A 25906-nucleotide genomic window follows, 5' to 3' on the forward strand; every position below is an offset into this window, starting at 1 on the left:
CCCCACAGCTTGAAGAGAGGCCCCATCTACGGTCGCTCTAAAGGTCAAACGTGGCTACCGGCCGGGTTTACGCGACGGGCTGAAACCTGGTGTAGTATTGCTTACGTAATAAAATTCGCAGCCCCTACGACACCACAATGGGTAATTCACAAACCAGACAAAGAGGAAGTGGTGTGTACTGGGAATGGGCAAAAGACTGTTTTCAGTATTGCATAGAAAAAACAAACTCCCTCTGATTTAGCTAAACAGAATGAAACAGACTGCTTGCTGGTAGACAGAAGTAACTGCAAGTAACAACTGCACGGCAAGAACTGAAAGTGTGAACTGTACAATCCTTTATGATACCACATCATAGTAGTAGACACAAGTAGATAAGCAACAAAAGCTACCGATAGCAACATGTGACTGGCTGGCCTGTCCACAGGACTGATACAATGCACATGGCACAATATTCTGTACACAGGTGACAGAGCACAGTTTAATGGACAAGATAAACCAGCAGCTGGCTTCGGTGAGCAAGCCTCTATTACAAACATAAATAATTTACTTATAGCAACGGTAAAACAACTATTACTCCTTTCCTGGCTAATCAAGCATGGGCACAGGTATATCTCAGTGGTAGTGCCTCGACTTCTTTGCAATTTAAATATTTGCAATTTCTCGGCTGACCTTTTGTTTCGCAGCATAAAGAATTGCATTATAGCATTCTTAGAATAACTGCTGCAGCTAGTATTTTTCAGAATAAATATACTAACAGTTTCAGAACAATGTATTAAATATTAGAGCAGCTTACAACTACGTATCACAACAGAGTTGGAATGATTTGGAAACAGCAAGCCCACACTAGTATTCATAAATAGTCAGAAACGTTTACAGTAAAATTTCAAATAAATGAAGAAATTGTGTGCCATACAGTTTCAACATGGTGCTGTTTCACCCTCCCTCAGTAGCTCAAGACATGCACTGTTATGACAATGACCACCACAAACGAACACCAGTGGTGTCATTACATGATGTAATTGTATTAGTCTTAAGGCATCATAACAAAAACTCTATGATACCAAGTGCCACAGGCATATCAGTTATAGTTACATTAGAATGGACTGGAGTAGAATACACATAATGTTGTTCCTGAATAGCTTTGAGCATGGTGCTTTTAAATAACAGATCTGAGAACTATAGACATTTCCATATTTTCTGTTCTAGCTGCATAGAAAAATGGGGCACAACACACAAAGAAATAGCACTGCAGTCAGACAAGCAGCCGTGGATAAACAAGTGTCACTTTGAGTAGACCACGTACCTGTAGTTTGGTCATTTGTCTTTCTTGAACTGCAAGCTGCTGCTCGGAGTGTTGTAGTCTCCTCTCACAGCACCCAAAATCTTCTCTCATGTCTGCACACAAATGACAAAAATTCTATTAATTATTACCCAACAAATCAAGTATATTACGAAACTAGCACATCTCAAATGTGCTAGAAACAGAGCAAGCTAGTTAGAGCAAATGCACTAATGAGGCAGAAGTGGCTACAAAAAATAGAAAATAATGAAATTTCAAATTCCCAATTATTTAGTCACGAGGCCTCAAACCTCATAACTGGTCAGCACTCGGCACTATCAGAGTGATTTACCATTTCCTCAAGCAAAATGAACTGCAAGTGATGTTTTGAAAGCTGTAGCCATTACCACTAGAACAAAAATGAGCAAGTTTGTGGCAATTCAGACTTAAGACTAGAAAACCTTATAATCAGCTTGAAACAACAGAGAAAACCTCATGATCAGCTTGAAACAATAGAGAAAACCTTATGATCAGCTTGAAACAAGAGAATGCCATTTACTATTCAAATGAATTCAGAATGCAAAAATTACCATATTATGCAAATATGTCTCTATAAAATCTACAGTTGAATTGTTTTTAGTGAACACAAATCTATCGTGTGTGAAGCAAGAGTCTATAGCTCAATATGTAGCCAAGAAAAAGAGAAGTTTTCATAACAACTTTCCACCCTTAAATATGCAGATCATGTCCATTTGTCCAGCAATTTTATCCTATTTGCCCATAACCAGTTGAAGCCATGCAAACCTGCTAGCACAGGAGCACAGTGCAAGAAAGCAAACCTATGACTCAAATAAAACGGGCTCAAAACACGTAAGGAACGCAGCGAACCGATTAGGGTTTCAAAGTGTACCTGTTTTAGATAAAAGATCTTTAAGGTATGAAAACAAAATAAATGAGCTAAAATCACTTGCTTTTTATGTTTCTCTCACCCCAGTACAATCAACAGTACAAAAAAATAAATAAAAAGAAAGCTTAATCACCTGAACTGCAAGAGCAAATATAAATTTGCTGAAGTTTTCAAAAAAACATCCTATAAGGCAAAAGGCACTGCATCCTCCCATGGGCCCTAAGCTGCCCTTTTAGTGTGTTCAGCAATATGACATTCAATAGGCAGGACAGGCAACTCAGGTTATGAAAATCTCAGTCTAGTTAAATCTACACTCTGCTCTCAGAAAAAGAGTGCAAAGGAGCATAAGCCGCTCTCCATTTATTACAGCAGCTTTTTTCACTTGGTCAGCTAGCAACCACAGGCAGTTTGACATCAATATGTAAGTGCTCATAGACACCTTCCACTTAAGACAAAATTTTTTAGCAGCAATATGCACTGAGCTCCTAACCTAAAGTCAGCATTTATGTCAGGATGAAAGCATTTCACTCTGTGAAGCTTACCACTCAGTTCCACATCGCTGCAATACTGGAGCAACTGTGGTCAAAGAAATTGACGCTTGTTGCTTCACATACCCCACTACACAGAAAAATACATGCAACAGCCATTCATTGACTACAGAAAAGAATGAAATTAAAAGAGTAGTATAGCACACAAATATGTGCATGCAAACTGTGAGTTTTCTTCATAACTGCACATAATTTTTCATGATAGACAATATTTGAAGTGGCACATTACAATTTTAGAAGGGTGCTTTTTTCATCACATGGGTCAACAAGGCTGGCTAGGCTAGGCAGACTCTCAATAATTAAAACTCAAAGATGGCTGAAATTAATAATGCAGAGTACTATTGATACTACTACTATTGATAGCCACTACAAAATGGTTTCAAAATAACAAGAGTCCATGGCACACACGTATAGTCATGAAAATAAAACAGACCATGATCTACATGGCAGAGCAAGACATGCCATATGTGCAAAAAGGAATCAAAAAGGAAGCAGTAATGAAGAGGAAAAAGAGAGGACAGGCACATTCAGCTTAGGACACTAAATGAAACACCTGTGAGCAATGATCGTACATGCAAAGTCACACTGTGCTGACTTCTCTACACTTCAAATTATGTGAAATCTAAAAATCTAGAGAAAAAAAGAAAGGATGAGTTTTTCAAGCTTTCATTTAATGCTATAATGTTCCCGTACTTTCCTGCACTGACCACGCTGAAAATAGGCATGAAAATAAAGAATGCTGACCAAACAGCATAAATATCCTGCTGCATGTAGTAATAAGCAACATACTTACACAATTGTTTCCTGCTCAATTATCGCTCTGCAAAATCATGACATCGAAGTGAGGAGACATGACCAAGATACGGGTGCGCAATTTGCCACTCTCACATTAGGCATCCACAAGACCGTTCGTTTACCAACCGTAAATTATGCACAAAGTGATAGCATGCTTTGTTCACCAACAGAAAGAGGATACATAAAGGTCCATGAGGCGAGGCTTTGCATGCTGCTGGTACTGTGTCGACAAGGATTCCCGAACAAACTTGTCCAGTCTACTCCTGAGTTCATCCACCCAGCTTTCCTGTCAGAGAAAGAGCACAAGAAAGTGATCTTAGCTACAGGATCAAACAGGAACAGTGCAGCTAACAACCAAATCGGACGTAAACTGAATATTGGAATGAATATACAATTTGACAAGTGACATGTGAGTGACAATAGCACAGTGCACTGCAGTAAGGCACTGCAGTTAGGCGCTACAACTCATGGAATTACAGCCATAGCTCCTAAAAGTTGCACTACTGATCTCCTCTAGGGGGATGCAAAGCAGAGCCAGTATGTGATCTGCCACGTAATGTGCGTAGGAAAATTGATTTCTTCTGCTGCTTACAGTGAATGAATCCGATCTCACTAGATGAGAGGGACGTGAGCTTTAAGATATGGCCTAGGTGCTGGGCATTGTGGCAGTGTCATTTACTTAAAACAGTACAAAAGACACAAAGTGATGCACACTATGTTAGCTAAACCAGGCTAAACTCTGCTGCATCACCCAATCTTGGAGGCGTTGAGGTGCTAAACCTTCCTGCTCATGTAGACTAATTGCAGGAGCATGCTTGTCAGAGTGGATGCCATATTTGGAACAACTGTCATAGAAGTGCTCCTTCATATCAACCACTTAAAAACTATACGAGTCCTTGAAAACATGATTAAATAGTTTAAAATATTTCGCAACATACATTATCAGATTTGCAGAACGATTTTCAATTTGCTGTGAGAAAATTTCAAATACTTGTGCACAACTGTAATAGCACAGAGGCTGTGCTCGTCACACATCCTAATGATATGTCTCCAAGTAACACAGAATAGGAAAATGTTATCAGGAATGAATGCCTCTCAGGATCGTGCATTGAAAGACATGCCCGATTTCAACAAAGAGGAGCCAAGCATTCCTCTCAGCATCACAGCAAAGCTTGCTTGTCGTCTTTACCATGCCATGTACTTACATACTGCCATGCGGAGATATACAAACTGACTCTTCTAACAGAAAATGTACTTTTGACCCAAATATACTTAGAGTGCAGCATTTTCTGTACTTTCTGTACAGCACAATTCACTTCTTCGAAAATATCTTGACAGGTAAAAAACAAAAGCATTTTTTACTGCATGCGGTATGAATGTACTTCAGTATGGGAGGGAGATGATGCTGTATCGATGATGCTGTATTTTCATTTTCCCCAAAACAACCTTGGCGAGAGTAGTGCAAGACACTCATGGCTCACCTCGAAAACTGGCTTGAAGACAGGAAACTGTCGAGGGTTCTCAACATATGGCAGTGCAAAGTACACCAGAGGATCCTCCGAGCATGCCTTGATAGACTCTATGTACTCTCGGAAGTTGGCCATGGCCCTCTCGGCAGTCATATTACCCCGACGCTTCTGTGTGGGACAAGAGGCATAGCACAGGTCATTTATCTTTCACATCTCACAAATTTTGGACATGGCTCAACAAAATATGTAAATCATTATCCAAATACAATATTTACATGACTGAAAGTCTACGAGAATAAAAACCAGCCAAGGGACGAGGACGAAGGAATACGATGTACACATGGAAGCTTCCGTGTGTACATCGTCTTCCTTCGTCCTCGTCCCTTGGCTGGTTTTTATTCTCTAAGACTATGTACCAACTGACACAGATTTCAACCCTCCTTGAAAGTCTATGATTGTATCATTTTTGCATGCTATGGTGAGAACTGCAGAGCAAACATAAAATTGCAAGTGTACTGTAACGTTCCTAATAACTCGTTTGTCCCCTTTATTGGAGGTGCCATGCTTTGGCTTCGAGTGTAAGCAGAGACCTTCCCCCCCCCCCCCCCCCCCCCCCCCCCCCCCCCCCAGAACAAGACTGGGGGGGAGGGAAGGTCGGTTTCCTCCTAACACTTCCCCAGAGGAGTTCGCATCTCCCAACTAGATCAAGGAACACTCAGATTATAAAACATTCTTAATGTAAAACACAGTGGGGCTGACCTAGTTGACTTTGTAGCCAGTCATAAACCATTTCGTCTGAGTAATCTAAACTTACGCCATATTTTGCTAAAGCTGATACATTTAGCTAGTGTTCTGCCTTACCTCACACCATATTGAAGTGGAATTCAATCGACACAATGGCTGTAGATGATGATGCATGCTTCTTTTTATTTTAATTTTTACCTGTTGTTAAGGGGGCGCTTTCAGAAAAACAATCCTTAGGGGTTGTACACCAAAAACAGCTGTCAGCTGATTAAAAAAAATACCGATTCAGTATCGATAGACTGATGCCTGCATGACCAAGCCATAGATCACTCTCAGATGAAAGAAGCTATTGAACTGGCTTCACCAGATGAATATATTCTGCTTGCTGTGCATGGCATTGGCCATTATTCACTTGTATACTCTGTTCCAAGGTTTGAAATAAACTGCTGTGAGTCAGTGCTCACGTGCTCCATGTCTTATCTTTGCTTGTGTCATAGTTTTTTGTGCGCGGTACACTTTTTTCATTACAGACAAACATGCCCAAACAATCATGTTAGATGACATACACCTTCACTGATCTTACCGTAAATATTAGAGATGACAGATGGGGTTAGTTGGTGCATTTGCAATGACACTTAAATGCGCAGCATTAGAGGGAAAAGAATGGCACAAGAAAATAAAATACTGACGTCACACTTCATTGTGTTCTGTTCTCTTGCGACATTGTTTTGTACAGTGGAAGTATCATCATGACTTAGTGCCTCTACCTCCCATAGCTCATGAGACCACAAGAGAGTGAGGGTCATGCCCTGTATCTCACAGCTTTCTCAGGGTAGCGCTGTGGATAGAGAGCGAAGTGCAGCCGAAGATGAAACTCCAGGTCATGAAGCACGGTCTCATCAGTGGATGTGCTTCGGGAAATGACAGAGTCCCAGATGGCAAAAAACTGTGCCTGCTTGCCTTCTTCAAAGTAACCCAGCAGCTCCTTCTGTACAAAAGAAAAAGAAGTAAGACAGCTGAGAATGAAATGGTAAAGCAAGGTTAAACTGGCTTTCACCTGGCTACAGCCAACAGTGGTCAGTAAGCGTTACAGGAAGAAAACTGGCAGCTTTGCCAGTGATAAGGCAAAATAATGAAATAAGTGGCCGTTAGTTTTTACATTATCTACCATTTGAAAAATACAGTGCATTATGCACACTCTTTTTTCTCAACATATAAGACTTAGCTATATACGATCCTTGCCATGCAGGTTCAGAAACGGTGCCATCTATGGCATATCCTGAGAGAGGCCAAAAGAAGAATGGAGGCTAGAGCAGCTACTCATATGCACATGAGTACCACTACGGCACCAATAAAGAGCATTTACCTGAACTTTCTGCATACGCTGATTTCTGTAGGACATAAAATTTTCCTGGATTGGCTTGCTTCGTGCCAGGCATTCCTCCTCAAAGATCTTTGACACTTTCTCAAGGCCCACATAGTCCAGGTACTAGAAAGTGTTTTCACAAAGGGTCAAAACACACCACTCAAATTCCATAGAGGGCATTCTGCATGCAACAGATGTACTTACCTCCTTGACAATAAAATTCAGCTCCCCTTCAACAGAAGAAACATGGCCAGACATGTCATCAGACGCTGCAATCCCCAATGCTGCTACTGCTGAAGTCTGTCCTATGAGAAACAAAGCAAAAAAACAAACAAAAAACAAAACAAAAGGGGGCACTATAGATATTATCATCCATAACAACAGCTCTCCCTATAAAAAATGCAGTCACTCTGTTGCATGGGGATTTCATACACAACATGATAGCAACAACAGAAAGACAAAAAAATAAAATACTCCAGGTCCCAAGCCATGTCGGAATTAAATGCAATGAGAGAGCAGATGTGCACACCGCTCGAGCTTGTGACAAGCGAATTAAGAAACTAAATATATCCCTTTAAATATAGCATGAGTTTGCTGCATTGTAAACTGAAGGGAAAATTCTATTCTGCATGAAACAATTAACAAATTATACTTGATAAAGCCCATGTTAGGAGAATCGAATTTATGTACACACCAGGAACATTTTAAGAAAGTGATTTTATGCCCTCTCTTTATAGGACACACATACCTAACACATAACTTTTGTGGGGATACACATGAATCCCCTGTCCCATTACAACGGCCGCACGTAATTATCACGCGAGTTTACGCGCACGCTGTTGAGGAGGATGGTGAGAGGGCCCCATGGCCTCCCAGTTATGGTGGCTATCCCAGTCTCCTGCAGCGACGACGCCATGGGTTTCCCTCTTTCCTCCCGGCGTAACCCGGAGGCCTCCTCTCCACAGTCCGAGACGGCGCACCTCTCGCGATTCTCTGGGTCTTTCGACGGTTGATTCCGCGTGGGCGCGGTTCAGACTTTTCACCGGGGAGATCGCCGCCATCACCTGAATCGCCCGATCATCGTACGCACTTACCGCTGCGGGCCATTAGCGCAAAGCCACGCCATGTGAGCAGAACGCTCCTCTCACCCTTTCCCGTGTGCTACCCCATTTCGGTGGTTTCATTTCACCCCTGTAGGCAAGCGGGACGCTCACTCGCTACAGCGGTAGTATCTGAGTGCTATATTTTGCCGTGTGCTCGGGCAGAATAAAGCCTGTTCGAGTACACAACTCGTGTTTGTCCCCATCTGGCCCGAAACCGCCGCGGTGGCGACATCTCGCACCGCAACTTGGGGGTCACAGCTTTGTCTGTTGGGGCTGGCACACTGAGGCTAGAAGGCGACTTCCGTGTCTAGCACTCTTTAGTGCGTTTATAAGAGTAACCCCCATACCTTATACTGACAAAACAAGAGAACACCCATGTGACACATGCAGAGTCGAGCTAACAGCTAGCAATCAGAATTCTAGAGCTCACGCAAAAAAAAAAAAAAAAAAAAAAGAACTTGACACAGTGAAGCAAAAAAATTCCATGCTTCTTTACAGTGAACCTGTGTGGCTACCTTCATTCAGTGCTGCTTTTAGGTGAAAATCCCCTTATTTATTTATTTGCAGAATACTCCAGGCCTGAGCACAAGCAGGAGGGATGTAATGACCTGTAGAAAGAACTTTACAGCAAACATACCACAATTAAAAAATCTTGAGAGAACTGGCATGACCTAAGAGTGACATGTATTGCTGACACATTGGTGACAAAAAAATCACCTGTGTATTTTTTCTGATACATTTTTCTCAATCATGGGTTACAACAACAGCGACATGCACCTAACAATCAAACAACATGTGTGCTCTATTGTGTATAAAGAAAAAGCCAGTGCTCTAGAAGTGAAATATACATGAAGTTCACAGGATTTAAACAGTATATAATGATGAGACAGGAAAATCTGTAGAAGGCCGAAAAGAATGCAAGCATTAATAAATACAGGCTAAATAAGAAAAACAAAACATAATGTGGCTTTTATATGCAACTATGAGCTTGATTCTATCATGCTTAAAAACTGGATTATTACAGTTATTGGGAAATTGTTCCGATCTGATGGTGTAGGTAGTGTAGGAATTCAACATTCCCCTCGCCCGCACGACGCGGCGAATCACCCTCTCTCTCTCTCCTTCACGGGGACCCCTCATAATTCCCCTCTTGGCCTCCTTCCCCCGGAGCTGTGGCGGAGAGGGCGGGCGAACAGTATCGGCATCCAGAGAGACGACGCCGCGACGCTGGAGCGTGCGGATGCTGCTACGACACCGAGGATGAAAATTGGGCACTCCCAATAAACAGTTTGGCCCGCTGGCTGTACCTCGGTGTTTCGTTCTTCCACTAATCTGGTCAGCCCCGTAGAGCCAGGAGCAGCCACCCCCGGAGCTCACTCCCACCTTCCTCATTTTCCTTACTCGGTTAAGGTGTCCGCAGAACTGTGACAGATACTGCGCCTTTTCTTTACTGTAAACCAATTTGAAACGCCGCGGATGCCCGCTGCACTGAGTCTGCAATATGCTGTGTGGTGCGACGTTCGAGGAAGCGCCAAATGAATTGTGCCGCACGGACGCCTGGATCGAACACCCTACCTGGATCAAACATCCGGCGGAGTCAAATTATGACGTCATTACCGAACGTGACGTCATTATGACGTCACTTCTGGTTATTAGACACGACCGGGTGTGACGTCATGATGACGCCTATAAGGTCATGACGTCACTGTGCGATGGCGTCATAGGTAGTCATTGTCATTACTCCCTATTTAGTCATGGCTAATGACTAATTAGTACTAATTAGTGACTAGTAAGACATTAGTAAGTAGTACCACACCACTGATGTAGCTCGCCAGATAAGTGATGTAGGAGCGGTGTGACAACGGCTCGGCCACTGCCACATCGAAAATGCGACTTGGTGGCCAATGTAGCTCTCCCTACAAAAGAAGAGGGTCACGGAAAGACGCGCGTGCAATGACGGCCTACAACAGGTACAGCCGTTGGTGGCAGGCGGGCCCTCGCCGCAAGCGGCGGAAGCAAATGGCAGAAGCACCGTTCCCAGCCCCATAGGGCCAGGAGTTGTTGTGGCTGTAGGAAGTTGTTTGGGCGACCGTCTCGGCTGCGGGAGGTGGTCAGTTTGAAACCCGCCGCCGGACACCCATCGGTAAAATTGGGTACAGGCGTCCCCCGGCGGGGGTGTGCGTTTGGAAGAGGCTCTGCTAACCCTGCTGTGGTCCTTCGAGTGCTTGTTTCGAACTAATGGCCTGCAAAGGCCGGGCTGACAGAAAAAAAGGGCGACATAATGGGCTTTTGCCGCACACGGTGGACTTATTTTTGTCCGATGGCGGAACTGATCACTGCCACATCGGAGCAACTATTAGAGACCTATGACCCCTTTCCCAAACATTTCACCCCAAAGAGCCGAGCACCAGGCATCGAACCTGGCACCTCCCGGACACGAGACGGATGCTCTACCACAAGGCCACACTTCGCTTTTTTCCCAAGCATTTCACCCCAGAAGAGCCGAGCACAGGCGGAGGGAAAACGTGTACCTATTGAAAAACCGGTGGGTAACAGGCGGCACCAGGGATCGAACCCGGTACCTCCCGAATGCGAGGCGGATGCTCTACCACAAGGCCACCGCTCGTGTCCGGTGCGCGTCTTTCTCTCCCTCTTCTTTATCCTTTCTTCTCTATTTTCTCTCCTGTCCGCACGGTGGAGGCGAAACGAAGAGGCGTCCGTGTGCTGTGCGATGTCAGCGCACGTTAAAGATCCCCAGGTGGTCGAAATTACTCCGTAGCCCTCCACTACGGCTTCTCTTTCTCTCTTTCCACTTTCACTTCCTCCCTTCCCCTACGATGCGGTTGAGGTGTCCACAGGAAACAAGTGAGACCGTGCCTTTCCCTTCCTATCAATCAATAAATTAGGCAGCGGAGTTGGCTCGGCTACAGAGCCAGTAGCAGGCCCGTACATTTTCTTTTCCTTCCTTCTACAGCCACAACAGCACCGTAGGGCCAGGGACTGCCACCCTTAACCACCTCCCCGCTTCTGTGTCAGTGCATGTTAAAGATCCCCAGGTGGTCATGGCCTTCTTTCTCCGTGCTTTCACTCTCACCTTCCTCCCTTTCCTTATGGCGCGGATCAGGTGTCCACGGAAAAATAATGACAGATACTGCGCCTTTCCTTTCCTGTAAACCAATTTATTAAATATGTTGTCCCACCGGGATGGTGCAGTGGTTGATTACCGCCTTTTTTTCATTCCAATTTTTCTTATTTTTATTTTATTTGTCTTTACTTTTCATACTGAATTTCTACTTTCGTGTTTTTTAGCTTTGTTTGCATTTTTATTTTTTTTTATTTCATGTTTTACTTAACTTACTCTACTTACTTTGTACATATCACTATTTTTCCTTCCCTTCAATGCCGGGCAGAGTCCTTACCCTAGACGAGGACAATTATGGGCACGTTCGCATGAAGTCTGTGTAGAATAGACAGGTTAGCGCGCTAGACACGTTTTGTGACACATGAAATATAGATGGTTATCGTGAAAAATATAACAGGGCAAAATAGGGTTGGAAAAAAATGCAATGTCTGAGGTCGTTCACACGGGACGTTCAACTTGAAGATTACAACCCCTTATGTATAGGAATGTTCTACTAGCAAAATAAGCAACAAAAGGGCTTTTTCGTCCTCACGACCGGTTTAGTACGAAGGTTAGAGCAACAACCGCAACTCCGCCGCCGCAGTCACCTCACTACATGCAGCAACTGCAAACCCTCTCAGCGCCGCATCTACTGCGATCAGCACTGGACCCTACAAAACTCCCTAGTGGCACCTCTGTTTCCTTTCTGAACGCAATGAAAGACATGTAAAGCTACTACCAACGGGCCTAACGCTGATCAGTGCGCAGTGTGCTGTCGTGCAGACTACAGACAAGTGAAATAATTCTAGTCCACTATAGTGCAGACGATGCCGCAGACTACAATCAAGATGGTGCTTGGCTACTCCGGTGAACTCGCGCATGCGCAGTAGGCTTTGTGAAATCGATCTATTGCTCCATATCGTAGCGATCGACAGCTATGGCATAAATCTGTGACCTAGTACCGAAGCTCTACTGTCGCTCCCGGCAGTAAATAGCTCCAGTCACGTAGCTTCGCGCCACGTAAATAGGTCAGGGCCGGCGTGGGTTCCGCGAACACCACTGCCTACATGGACCCGAGCCTCACCGCGAGTCATGATGTTTACGCAAGTCCCATCCGTCGCGGGGACACGTACGGTTGTCCATACCCGGTTCGCAGACAGGGGTCGATCAATGGGTAACACTCAGAGGGAAGGTGGAGAGAGGGTGGAGAGCCATATGCAGCGTGTTTCTTCTTTAGTCAGAGAAAAATTAAAAAAAAAAGCAACTGCTAGGCGTCGCCCTCCCAACCAAATCTGCCACGGCAGCAGCGGCTACGCTTATGTGCAATGTTTAACACACACACACACACACACACGCACGCACACACACACACACACACACACACACACACACACACACACACACACACACACACACACGCACACGCACGCACGCACGCGCGCACACACACACACACACACACACACACACACACACACACACACACACACACACACACACACACACACACACACACACACACACACACACACACACACACACACACACGAGAGAGAGAGTTCAGTGGCAACTGGCATTCTATCAGAATAGCATGAAATAATCGGAGTGCTATTGCTATAGTATAGTTTAAAACAAAAAAAAAATTATTTCCAGAAGGAGGCGCTATCGCCATTACATTGGGCTTCAGCCTGCACCAGGCAACCATGCATATGCCCTACTAGAGGGGATCATACCGTTTATCTGCTACTGATCTCTTGTGCAGATAACATTCATCCCGTAGCTTTATATGATTCGCGGCATCAGCGACCACATTTTTCTGCCCATCTGCACCTCATTACGATTGTGCATGCTATTGACTACTAAACAGTTAATTACTGACTACAAGCGAGGCAACTTCGGTTCCACGAGCAACGAACTTTCATAACTTTTTGTTGACTTGCGGAATTGAAATTTATATCGCACTGTTCATGAAAACTAACATAAAAAAGCCAACAATGCTACGCTTAAAAAATAAGTTCCAACATTCTTGTAAGTTCAGATTCCAACAGTCATTGGCTTAACAAAATTCTGAACCGCCTCCTAAATAATTAAAAAAAAAGTCCTTTAATATAGATCTGTAAAACTACAACTACGAAAAATACAAGCACGGGAAAGATACCGCGCGTCTGAGAATAAATATATATATATATATATATATATATATATATATATATATATATATATATATATATATATATATCGACGAAGCAGCTGCAGAGAAAAACAAATCATTTCTTGTTGACTTTTTAGTATCCATACTAAGAACAAATCCGGCACAATTCTGGCGTCTACACTCTGCACTATAGGTATAACCGGCTTGATCTTGCAGGAAGAGACGGCAAACGAGTTGACACTAACCAGTTCATAAATGTTCTAAATGACTATCTCACCCGCCTTTTCGTCCGCTAAACAATACAACATTGGCAGAAAGAAACGCCTGAAACACAAATTAGCCCCGAAGGAATTTCCACATTGATCAGCGCGCAAAAGCTCTCATCGTCTGTCGGAGCCTGGACCTTACCAAATTAACAAATAGCTCTCTATCAAGCCGTATATATTACACCTCATATCGCCGCGAACCTTCGTAATCTTTATTTGTTGCTGCTAGCAGCCGCTGGCATGCGGCCTCATCACTGTGCGTGTGACGCAAGGAACTATCTTGTGTTCTTTGTTTATGCTGCAGTGTCGCCGAGACGCAGTTTTATCATTTTCGTTTCGCAAGATTCGTCGAGGTGTATCTCGAATGATTGTCGCTACTCGCGCGTCTGTTTCTACAAAGTTCGAGGTTTAATTTATGCAAATCACCTTTCGCGGCGTTATCTAGATTTTCTCCGCCGCCTCAAAATTGAGCGCTGGCGGGTGCAACAGGCATTCGTAGTTCGACTCGACAACCGAAGAGCACGCTTGCTGCTATGGCCACCGCTGTGTTTAAATTAAACTGCTTCCAAATGCCCAAGCTAGTTGGGTTCGTAGCCAGTCGTAAAAGCGTTTATAGTATAAGTAACCTGAACGAATCGCGTCCATACAGAACCCGTTAATACAATGCGTTAACGCTTTTAATGCAGTTGATCAATCTTGTTTACATCTTTACAAACCTACCCACTGAAATTTAGGTATTATAAAAACATTACCAATATACCTCCGAACGGTTCAAAACAAGAAAAAATACGAACAAAAATAAGGATTCAGATACCAGATGAAGTCATAATTTATCAATAACATAAACTCTACCCCCCCTGAAAACTGGTTCCGAAGCCCTTGCCCGAAGACGAACTGTGTGGAATATTTTTAGCATCTCGTTGAGGACGGAGAGGGTACGCAGTTTTTCTTTCATCCGCACTGGTCAAATCAGTCAAACATATCTGCAATACACCTTTCGGAGGTTTCGTGAAGAGGTGCATAAGGCGATCATATATCAAACAAAGAGGTATAAATTAAGCCCCCTTGAACCAAAGATAATTGGAGTTTTCCCCAACCCTCACCACATGAGCGCGCTCAGCACTGTGCCCTTATTTCGTTCCGATCAGAATGAGCTTTAAGTTTTTCTGACTGCACGTCACAATGAATGGAACCATTGCAGTTGCCTCAATGGTTGTATCAACTATAGTGCACAAGGTCGCAGGATCGAACATCAGGCACGTCACTTCGACAGAGGCGGAATGCAAGACGTCGTGCAATACATCAGTAAACATTAAAAAAAAAAAACACACACACACACATACACAAACACTGTTGGTCAAAATTATCACGGAGCCCTCCATCACTGCGATGTCCTTCGTAGACCACGTGCAGTTTTGCAATGTGTTGAACCAATTGGTTATAACACAACCATAACCGATAGTCGACTTCATAATTTCTGAAGGCTAGCTCTGAACACGGCAGCACCACTGGTTAACTGGCCATGACCAGCACAATTAACTTTACCCGTACCGGGACAAACTGGAAAGCAAGCATTCAAGCGTGACTTACGCGTACACAGCGGTGGCAGCGCGGCCGGGTAAACTACACGGAGCCGCCAACGGACGGCGTGGTGACTCTGGGCCGACTGACCACCGGAGCGCGGTCGGCCGGCCGGAGTGACCAAGCGTGCGTCTCCACGGGCAACTGCCCGCCGTTGTTCAATCACAAAGCCACGACACCGCCCTGCTGCCGATGGAGGGCCCGCGACGCGATGCTCAAACACACAGTGAATGAAGCTTTATGTGACCATCACCCCGAATAAAAACCGATACGCTGATGCTTGACAATTAACATGCGTTACGTATTGCTCCGTCGATCGACGTTCCTTAGCCCTACAATATATTATTGATCGGTGATCGATCTGCAGAATAAATTAATTTACGAATGCATATGCAGTATACTAGTCGTAACTTTCTTTAATGAGGGTAGACGGGTATACATGAGCAGTGCACAAGCCATGCTGCAAAAACGCATGGACAGGACCACTGAAGCCGTTCATGCTCAATATATTTGCCAAGAGTTATTATAACTATGACTAAAATCTATAAAGACACCAAGAACAAGTTTTTTTCCTACAAATAATGATAAACTGCACGATAAATTCCTTTTGGCCTAGGAATGCTGTCTCGGTTGATTTATGTAGATTAAGACAGAACAGAGAATTTATTATCATTTAACATTTGTCATAGAAGCATGTTATTCGGCATGAATAATATTAGCTAGTTTTTTTACAAAATATTGCCAACACCGAAGCCGGCCTATAGTCCGCATTACAAAGCGTATCGTGCCTTCATAAAAAGCTGTAACTTTAATAATTTACATGCCTCATGGCGGGACACTCCCAATTTAATATTTAAATATATATGTGCTAAAACTGGAGCTAGAATATTCAACACATTTTCACGCACATCTTCAAATAATCTGCACCGCAACACCAGGTATTCTTAATGTCCACGAATGCAGCGAATACTTCGGAACACGTACAATGGAATCTCGTTGAGACGATTCTCACGGGAACTGAAAATTAAAATGTATTATTCTAAACCCGTACGCATTATCAAAAGAAGACCCGAAAGGTCGTGGATGAAGCATATTTGATACAGAGGTTACTTTTATTATCGCGCTTTGAACAGCATGTCATTTTCTTTCATTTGTCTCAAAGTTAAGGCGCAAGCATTTTTGAAACTACAGTCGATCCAGGATATATCGAATTATTGCTTACATTGAACTCCAAGAAAATCCTCTTGAAAATCATGCAAAAGTATAGGAGTGGTGATCGCCAACATCGTACTCCCCGTTCAGCGGTACAATCGATATATCGAAGTGTGAGCCGTGCACTTGCAATGAGAATCTCTCTTAATGAGGCCCGAAGATATCTTTTTTTTCCTCTCGGAGCCCGGTCGGCTGCGCAGCCTTGGACGCACGTTGGCAGCACTAACGATGTAAAACCACGTGAAGAAAGGAACGCCGACTCCGCTTGAAAGTGGCCTAAGGGCTAGCGCACTTGTTTTCAAAGCGAAACTCCTGTCATATGCGAAAAAGTCTGAGTTCGATGCACCGGTTGTCGTGCAGTGGAGCCAGCCTCTTTCTGACGGCTTGCGGCGGTTATCGCGTGGCCTGCATCGCTGCTGAAGGAGCAGAGAAATATACTGTAGCATATATGTTAACTGAGTCATTGTAGCGTATGCAGCGCACCAGTATCAAAATTAGACCTCATGATCAGTGGTAGCTTATCCGAAAGCATCGTGCACCGTGGTGGGACACCAAACACCACTCGGCGCGAGTCGCTGGGTGCGAGCCAGTGGGAGCACTAGCTCCGACACCCCCCTACCAAATATTTGGAGGTCGCGTCAGTGGAGCAGCACACGGATGTGTGCGCAGTGCACCTCTCTTCCTAGCTTCTAGCGCCAGGTAACGCTCGCAGGCGCACCTCGCTACGCCTCGCGGGTCGACGCACTCATGGCGAGCGGTGGGCTACTAGCATGCCGGCGGGCAGAACATCGGTGCAGGAAGCGTACTGTTATCGTGGGTACATTGTATCAACGCTTCTGGGCTACCGAGGAGCCCATCTGTTGACATATTTATTGTATATATCGAATTATTTCGCGACTACCTTCGAGTTCCATACATTCGGGTCTGACAGTAGAAACGAGTCGCAGTTTTATCGCATTAGCACCGCACCTGCGACAAATCCGCGAAGAGCGCATAAAACTTGGCGCTGTGCCAAAATCGCCCAGGGCGTCACCCCTACAAGGAGATCTCCTCAAAAGATAAACACGCGGAGAACAGCATGTTGGCAGGCTGCCAAGGTCAGCGTTGTGACAGCGAGGGCGCGAAACCGAGGAAACTGTTACTAATCCTCCCTTTGTACGAATCCTTCCTTACAAAGCCGTTACGGACACTCCCTGTGTATCTTCCCTTTGTCCTCGTCTGCCAGCGCTGCGATTCCATAGTACTGAATAGTAGTGATCATTGGCGGTGTACTGATATATCGGCCGTGAGCGTTACCGTTACTGTGGCGGCCATCGCCACCCTCCGCCCCCTTCCCTTACCAATTTTTCGCTGCCTCTTGAAGGGAAATTTAAAACCACGTGAGGTTTTCATACACTTGTCGGGCAGACGTGAAAAATACGATCGCACACATTAGCCGCACGAAAATGCACTGCATCTAAAGGGCGTAGGCCGGGAAAGAGAAAAGAATTTGTATTATGCTAAAAAACGCATTAAGCAGTATCGTATCAATAAGATTTCACTGTAGTTGAATTAAAATACATGGGACTTATTATTTCCCTAGTATGAACGTCATATGCTACGTTTGAAGAACTTCGACATTCTGGGGTCAATAAATACTGGCTAAAAGTCCCTGCTAATTTTTGTTAGCTTGTTTTCTCTCCTTGAAAAACTAATTCAAGGAGAGAGCTATTCTGTGGTGTGCATAAAATAATGTTGTTGATCCGGTGCCATAGCTTTTGCATATCTCCATGGCATGATTCGAATCTACCGGAGTAATAAGAATCTCTAGCATACATTAATTTATATTCGAAATCTCCGACCTTTATAAATAGTTCCGGATCATGTGTATACTATGAACAAAGATTTGTCCTTTAAGTTTAAATTTTATGAGGCAGCTGCGACGTTATCCATTCCTGCGCCCTTTCTGAGTTTGCACATGTGTCTTCTATGAAAAATATTGAGTGCAAAGGACTTCAAGGTTATAAAAAAAAAATGAAAACAAGTCACGAGCAGTTTTTGCACCTGTCACAGAGAGCTTGTCAGTCCAAACTGTATTTAACACGACCTACCTGAAAGCAACAAAGTTTTTGGCAGTTATGACTTGATAGACATGGCGGCTTTTTCTTTATATGCTTTCACTGTAGGCTACTTAAAAAAAAATGGCCATTAAAAAATTAATGATGGAGGATACAAAGCTAGTTCATTAAAATTCATAATAAAAATGTTTACGAGTTACTCTGTACGCCTGGTAACCTGGCCTTGTCAGTATCCCAATTGCGTTAACCCGGCCATATGCAAAGAGCAGTAAAATAAAATCTTTCACAATGCTGCTAGAGAAAACACATTTTATTGGAATCTCCCCCTTAAATCATGCTGAAGTTGTTAGGGTTCCAAGATTCAAAATTCTGTCAATGAAGGGAAAGAATTTTGTGGTACGGCCATCTGGAGGTCAATAACTAACTGCAACAATAGCATGGTAAAAATATAAGCAAAACAATTTCATAGCCAGAAGTGATAAAAATTTCTGGTACAAAGCCACAGTTTATACACTTATTTTTACTGTAGCTCAAATGCCATCACCATGGCTTCAAGACTTGTTCATTAAGCATGACTTGCAACCAGGCATATTAAATCACATGAGTACAAGGTTCCTATAATCACAAACACTGCAAACATAGCTATCTAGTTGATTAAACATATAACAATATCAGCAGCTTTATTCATGACAGATCATGCATTCACATGAAGACAAGGTGCATTTGTTAATATTTCTTTACATTGTATTTCACTCTAGGCTACTTGATTATGAGAAAATGAAGAAGCACATAACACATATCTTGAAAGATTTGGGCTAGCTGATCTTTCATGTACACCAAACCACTTTCACTCCTGATCACTTGCACTGACCCTCTTCATTGATGCCTCAAAAACACCCTGCCAGCCTTGCGCCATACAAACCAGTAACTCTTCTTTTCTTCCTAGTGCTTCGCACTTAATACCAAGGCTTTATTTTGCCTAATCATGTTCTCTTGAATGTACACATAGCTCTGGACATCATGCAGTTAGCGTCAATTATCAAACCAGTTATCACAAGCTTGTCTTGAGAACCAGACAAAAAGTGCCATGCACTTTGTCAGACTTTACGGGCAGCGGATGTGGAATTACTTCACTAACCTTCTGTACCAAGCTTTGCTGATTAGTTTCTTTACTACCATGATTCTCGGGGTTTTGTTTCCGGCTACATCATTCCCTTCTTCAGCCTAGTGACAATACTAGAAGATCAGGTTTTCACTGGTGTCAATGCATTTTTAGATTCCTATTTTGCTATACTGCTTTGCAGGTTGCTTCAGAACATCACCATACTTTACAGAAAGCAATTAAGTTTTTGGTACTGTTGTGAGCAGTGGTAATAGGGTTCCAATTTTCATATTAGTGCTTCTTAAAATATTCAAAATGCTGTGCTCGTAGAGTAGAATCCCACTATAGTAAACTAGGATACAGTAAAGACTCGGATATAGTAAAGTGAAACTGAAGTGCCAGTTCATCTGCCATGGATGACTGTGCATTTTTTCCCCTTTATAGTAAATACATTTTTGATAAAAATTGGCTAGAGTAAAATGCATCTGGCCGAGGCAAAGTACTTCCCCCGGGCCGACATCGCTGCAGGCACGTGACATACGATCGTGAGGCGAATTTTTCATTATTAAAAAAAAGAAAAGAAGAGAAAGTAATAAAACCGAACATGTGTGTGTGTGTTTTTTTTTTAATGGCTTTACCACCACGCTCACCAGCACTGAGGAGAAGCTAACTTTACGCAGGCCTTGGAGTCATAATGAAAAGCATGCAGCTTGTAGGGAAAAAAAGAAGTAAAGCTGGCTACATACATGGAATTAAGGTGGCACGATCCGTTCAGGGAGTAAAAGTGCTGTGAGAAATATTCGCAGCACGAGGCAGCGGTGGCAAAAAATGGAGGTGTGGCGTGTGCGGTTTTGCAGCTCTTGACTAAAGCCGCATTTCTCATCTATTACCTCTTAAAAAACAGAAATAGTGGAAGATGACAAGTGTTCATGCAAGGCTTTGGTTTTCACATGAAACAAAGTTCAGCTGTATTCGTAGTCACATTGCTTTCATACCTAAGAATACTCCCACAAGATGTAAACAAAAAATCTTATAATTGAAAAAAAAAAAAAATGGCACGGAGACAATCAGGGAAAGATAGAAGGTATTTTAGAGTTGCTGTTTTTTTTTTTCATTGCGCAACAAGACGTGTTTAGTAAGTAGCTACTTAATTACCAGATATCATCTTCAGGACAATGTTATCACCAACAATTGATATTGTAAAGATTCTTGCCGGTCCGAATGACTTTTCTATAAATGGATTCTACTGATTCAAGCCTGCCATTTTGAGCTCCTGTGTGATGCAAGTTTGTGCAAGTGGAACGTTTCTCGCCCTTCCACAGGCACCTTTCTTTGAGTGAAGTGCCACAACAAAACTCATGAAAGGAGCTGCCACATTGCTAATTCGTAGACCATCCACACCTGTAATCTTCATGTTACATACACGGCAGATGGTGTAATTTTTTTATTACCCATCATAAGTAGAGGTAGACCTGGTCATACAAAAGAAGACGGGTATAACGGCAAACAGCAGGAGTATTTATTGTATTGTATTGTATTGGGTTTAATGGCACATAGGCAACTACGGCCATCATGCGCCAAACACAGGGTTGATTGTGTGTAGTGTTAGAAAGACTATTGTTTACAGTTATGTCATAGTTCGTTTAGGACGTTGATTCCTTTGCAAAAGTTGAGAACACAAGTAAATTCGACAAGAGCATTTTCTCCTAGGAGAAGGTTTGGGTGGAGTGGGATGTGCTTATTATAGAGATCTATGAAATACCTTTTTCTTGTTTTGTCGAGCTTTGTGCATGGCACCAAAAAATGATTGATTGTGAGCTCATCTCCACATGCTTCACACGTAGGTTTCTGTTGCGGCAGGAATAAAAAGTTGTGCGTGAGGTGTGTGAGTCCGATGTGGAGATGGCACAGGATCACTTCGACAAAGCGCTCTTGACAAAGGCTTAATAAGGTGTAGTTTATTGTTAATTTCCTTGTCCCATGAAGTCTGCCATTTTGTTCTTAGTTTACTCAGTATAATCTTCATGCAGTCTTTGCAAGGAACGTCTATTTGTTTTACTGTACCGTTACGGGCCCATGCAGCACATTCATCGGCTTTCTCATTCCCCCTAATACCTACATGGCTAGGGACCCAGCAAAATTTGATTACCTGCCCTTGCTTGTAAGCCTTTACTGCATTGTTTATGATGTCTCTAATTAAGGGCTCCTCTGCATTTTTGAGGTGCAGCGCTGCAATGACACTTAAAGAGTCAAAATATGTAACACTGCATTTAGTATTTTCTTGCAGTACTGCTTCTATGGCTACTCATATGGCATAACCTTCGGCAGTAAAAATTGATGAGCACTGAGGCAATCGCATTATTTGCTCTGAACTTCCCTGGATTATTGCACTTCCCACGTAATCTGCTGTCTTTGATCTATCTATATAAAATGCCTTGTGTGTTTTGTATTTTTCATCTAGTGAAAGAAACTCTTGCAATATGTGTTCTTGAGGAGTCTGCTTTTTATGTAAGCATGCCAGCGTAAAGTCACACATAGAGGGAAAACTCTCCCATGGTGGAAGTGGATCTGGTCTATAGGCAATATTGGGAAGGGCATCTAGTAAGTCTAATTCTCTGCATTTTTATTCAAATCAGAGAAAGATTGGTTTGACTGCTCGGGGTTTATTGCTGAATAGAGTTCTGGATGGTGATGTAGTAACGATAGGATAACAGAGGTGTTTCGGAAGAGATCTTATTTTCTGTATGTATGCACACGTAAGCATGGTTCTTTTGTCGGCAAGGGATGGTTCGTTCGTTTCGACATAGACACTATTGATGGGTGATGTTCTGTGAGCCTCTGTTGACAGACGGAGGCCTGTGTTGTGTACTGGGTCGAGTCGTTTCAAGTACGATGATCTGGTTGAGCCGTACACTATGCTTCCATAGTCTAAGCGGGAGCGTACCAGAGAGCAATAAAGCCGAAGAAGACATGTCCTGTCAGAGCCCCACCATTTTCGTGAGAGCACTTTAAGGATATTTGGGGCTCGAAAAGCTTTCTTTTTTAGGTTATTTATGTGAGATAAGAATGTAAGTTTTTTATCAAAGATCAAGCCTAAAAATTTGTGTTCTTGTTTTACTGGCAGTGTAGATTCATGTAAATACAGAGTGGGGTCAGTGTGAAGCCCTCTTTTGAGGGAGAAAAGAATAGCTACTGTTTTTTGTGGGGAAATTTAAAACCATTGTTGTCTGTCTACGTTGAGAGTTTGTTTAATGTCATTTGAATTTGCCTATCACATACTGGTATACTGGCGGATGGGCAGGCTATTTGCAGGTCATCAACATATGTTGAATACATAATGGACCGTGGGATTATTCTTGCCACAGAATTCATTTTTACAATGAAAAGCGTGGTGCTTAAGATACACCCCTGAGGCACCCCGTTCTATAAATGAAAGGTTTGGACATGTGCCTAGACGAACATTGAATGAGCGGTTGGCAAGGAAGTCGCTTACAATGTTCAGCATCCTCCCACGGATGCCTCAGTCTGCCAAGTCACATAGTATTCCAAACCTCCTAGTTGTGTCGTAGGCCTTCTCGAGATCGAAGAATACCGCGAGACAGTTCTGTTTATGTATAAACGCCTCTCTGACTATATTCTCGAGACGAACCAGACGATCAGTTGTTGAATGTGTTTTTCTAAAGCCACACTGATGTATGTCAAGCAGTTCTCGTGATTCTAGAGCAAACATTAGCCTGATATTGAGTATGCTTTCAAAAGATTTGCTAAGGCAACTAGTCAAGGCTACTGGCCTGTAACTGCTTGGAGTGATTGGTGACTTCCCTGTTTTGAGGAATGGTATGACTGTAGCTTTTTTCCATGCCTCAGGTATTTTTCCCGATACCCATATTTTGTTAAAAAATTTTAAAAGTGCCTCTACCGATGGTTCTGATAGATGAGCCAGCATTTCGTAATGTATATCGTCAGGACCTGGTGCTGTCTGTTTGCCAGCCAATATTATGTGACGGATTACTTGTAATGTAATTAAGCTGTTAAAAAGCTGATTGCTACTGCCACTTGTTGGAAGTCGTTATTTTTCCGCTGTTTTCTTATATTTCAAAAATGATTCTGAGTAGTGGAATAAGCTGGAAACTCTGCAGAAGTGTTCTCCTAGTATATTAGCCTGCTCCTCTATACTCGTTGGCATCCCTGGGGCTTTTAGAAGGGGAATAGTGAAAGGAGAAAATGTGCTATTTCTTTTATGGACCTGCTCCCATACCTTTTTCGACGTGGTAGAGCTCGTTATCGATGAAACGTAATTCATACGAGGTTTTTTTGCGTGTCTGCGGATATACCGTGCTTTAGCTCTTGCTTTCTTTAAAACTAACAAGTTCTAGTATGTAGGGTATCTGTGAAAGACACCCCAGGTTTCATTTTGTTGTTTTTTTGTCATCCTGCATTCATGTGTATACCATGGTTTATTTTTCCGTACTACTTCTGAAGTGCGAGGGATGGCAATATGCATGGCAGAAAGCATAAACAGTTCATTAAGTCGACCCACACTGTGTTCCTCAGAATATATTTTATCTTGACTGGCTTCCAAACTAAACAGAGGCCAGTCCGCTAAGTGTAACCTCTAACGACGGGGCTTACCATGGATGATTGACTGAGAAGATAAAATGCTGATAATAGGCAGATGGTTACTTCCATGCGGGTTATTCAAGACGTCCCATTTAAAATCGCTAAAAAGTGATGGTGAAAAGAAGGATAAATTTAAGCAACTCCTACTTCCAGAGCTTGGACAGCAGTATGCGTGCTTGTCTGTGTTCAGTAGACATATATTATTGCCTAAAATAAAATCTTCTAAAATGTGACCCCTAGAATCAGTTAGTCTGCTCCCCCAAAATGAGGAGTGAGCATTCAAATCGCTAACTACCAGGTATGGTTCTGGTAGCTGTTCTATAGGTTTTTCTAGGTCTGAAAGAGTTATCTTTAGGTTAGGCTCGATATAAACAGAGCATACAGTAATCATTTTAAAATTCATAAGAGTGACTGCAGTGGCTTCCAATTTAGTTTTAGAACACCAGCGGAAACAGTATGTGGTAAGCACAATGGAAATGACTAGCAGCACCAAAATGTACTGGAAGAGAGAAATTTCCGTAATACTGAACCAACCTGTGAGAGCGGAGAAGGTTGCAGTGCGAGGCGAAATGTAGGTGATGCCACTGTTGCCAAACGAGCCATTCCATTGTCCACAGGCACTTGATAAAGCCGGAAAGCAGTTGAAATGCCACCTAACACTGATGAGAATTCAGTCACGTGGCCCAGGTTTTCTTTCCTGTAAGTGGCTGGTAGCGAAGAGATGCGCAGCAGCATCGATACGATCCCAGCAAAAACTGCCTTCGTCCTGCGAAAGAAGGGAAGGTTGTGCTGTTAGGGCAAGTGCAGTCAATGGCGATGTCCCCAAATGAGCTGTGCAATTGTCTAAGGACCCTTGATATAATCAAAAAGCAGTTAAAATGGCCCCTAGCGCTGATGATGACTCTCATGCGGCCCAGGCTTTCTTTCCTGTAGATGACTGGCAACGGTGAGTTTTGCAGCGACATATCATAGAGTCCCAGCAAAAGCTTCCTTCAACCTGCAAGGGTAGACCAAGTTGTGGTATCAGGCCAAGTGCAGGTGATGACGATCTCTTCAGAACACTTGAATTATGTCTGCCATTAAATAGATAAAAAGCTAAAAAATTAGACCATAAAACGTTGATAATTAACTATCCCCCATTGATGCCCTTAATGTGGAGTACAAAAGTATGAGCTCATGGTATTAATTTGAATATGACTGTAAGCATTCAATATGCAAGTTTTGTGCATTGCAGTACATTGTTGCTGTTGGCTGAGTGGTGTTTGGAAGCTGTCTGAGTGAGCTCACTAAAGGCAGATCTGCGTGCTCGCGCAGTGTCACTACCATTTTAATGTGAGTCGCAAACGTTTTCTTTCAATTTTTGTGTTCAACTAATATTTATGAATTCACTTTTACACTTGATTGAAATATTCAGAACAATTAAAACATAAAACATTGTATAATTGGTCCATAGAAAAAAAACAAAAGGTTATATTAATGCTTTTGTACTACCAGGTCACATACCGGCTCTAGAAAGTGCCGATTCCAATAGTTATCCGAATTCTACAACTGGGAACCTGCTAAAAATGAAGTACAGTTGGGACC

General features: G+C 43.0%; 1 protein-coding gene across 1 annotated transcript in view; it reads right to left on the reverse strand.

Annotated features, from left to right (window-relative positions):
- The window catches only part of LOC146197473 (lisH domain-containing protein ARMC9-like), a 45449-nt gene extending 20366 nt beyond the window's left edge, over nucleotides 1-25083 (reverse strand). The window contains exons 1-8 of the mRNA XM_084599306.1: nucleotides 24857-25083; nucleotides 7313-7413; nucleotides 7109-7231; nucleotides 6563-6730; nucleotides 5011-5166; nucleotides 3711-3815; nucleotides 2729-2753; nucleotides 1304-1395 (exon numbers count right to left, since the gene is read on the reverse strand). Coding sequence (XP_084455432.1) covers nucleotides 1304-1395; nucleotides 2729-2753; nucleotides 3711-3815; nucleotides 5011-5166; nucleotides 6563-6730; nucleotides 7109-7231; nucleotides 7313-7366 — 723 coding nt within the window. The 5' untranslated portion in view covers nucleotides 7367-7413; nucleotides 24857-25083. The remainder of the gene's footprint in view (nucleotides 1-1303; nucleotides 1396-2728; nucleotides 2754-3710; nucleotides 3816-5010; nucleotides 5167-6562; nucleotides 6731-7108; nucleotides 7232-7312; nucleotides 7414-24856) is intronic.
- Nucleotides 25084-25906: the final 823 nt, after the last annotated feature.

This window comes from Amblyomma maculatum, chromosome 3, assembly GCF_055883805.1.
Source record: "Amblyomma maculatum isolate TAMU_Amacu chromosome 3, ASM5588380v1, whole genome shotgun sequence".
Taxonomy (NCBI): Eukaryota; Metazoa; Arthropoda; class Arachnida; order Ixodida; family Ixodidae; genus Amblyomma; species Amblyomma maculatum.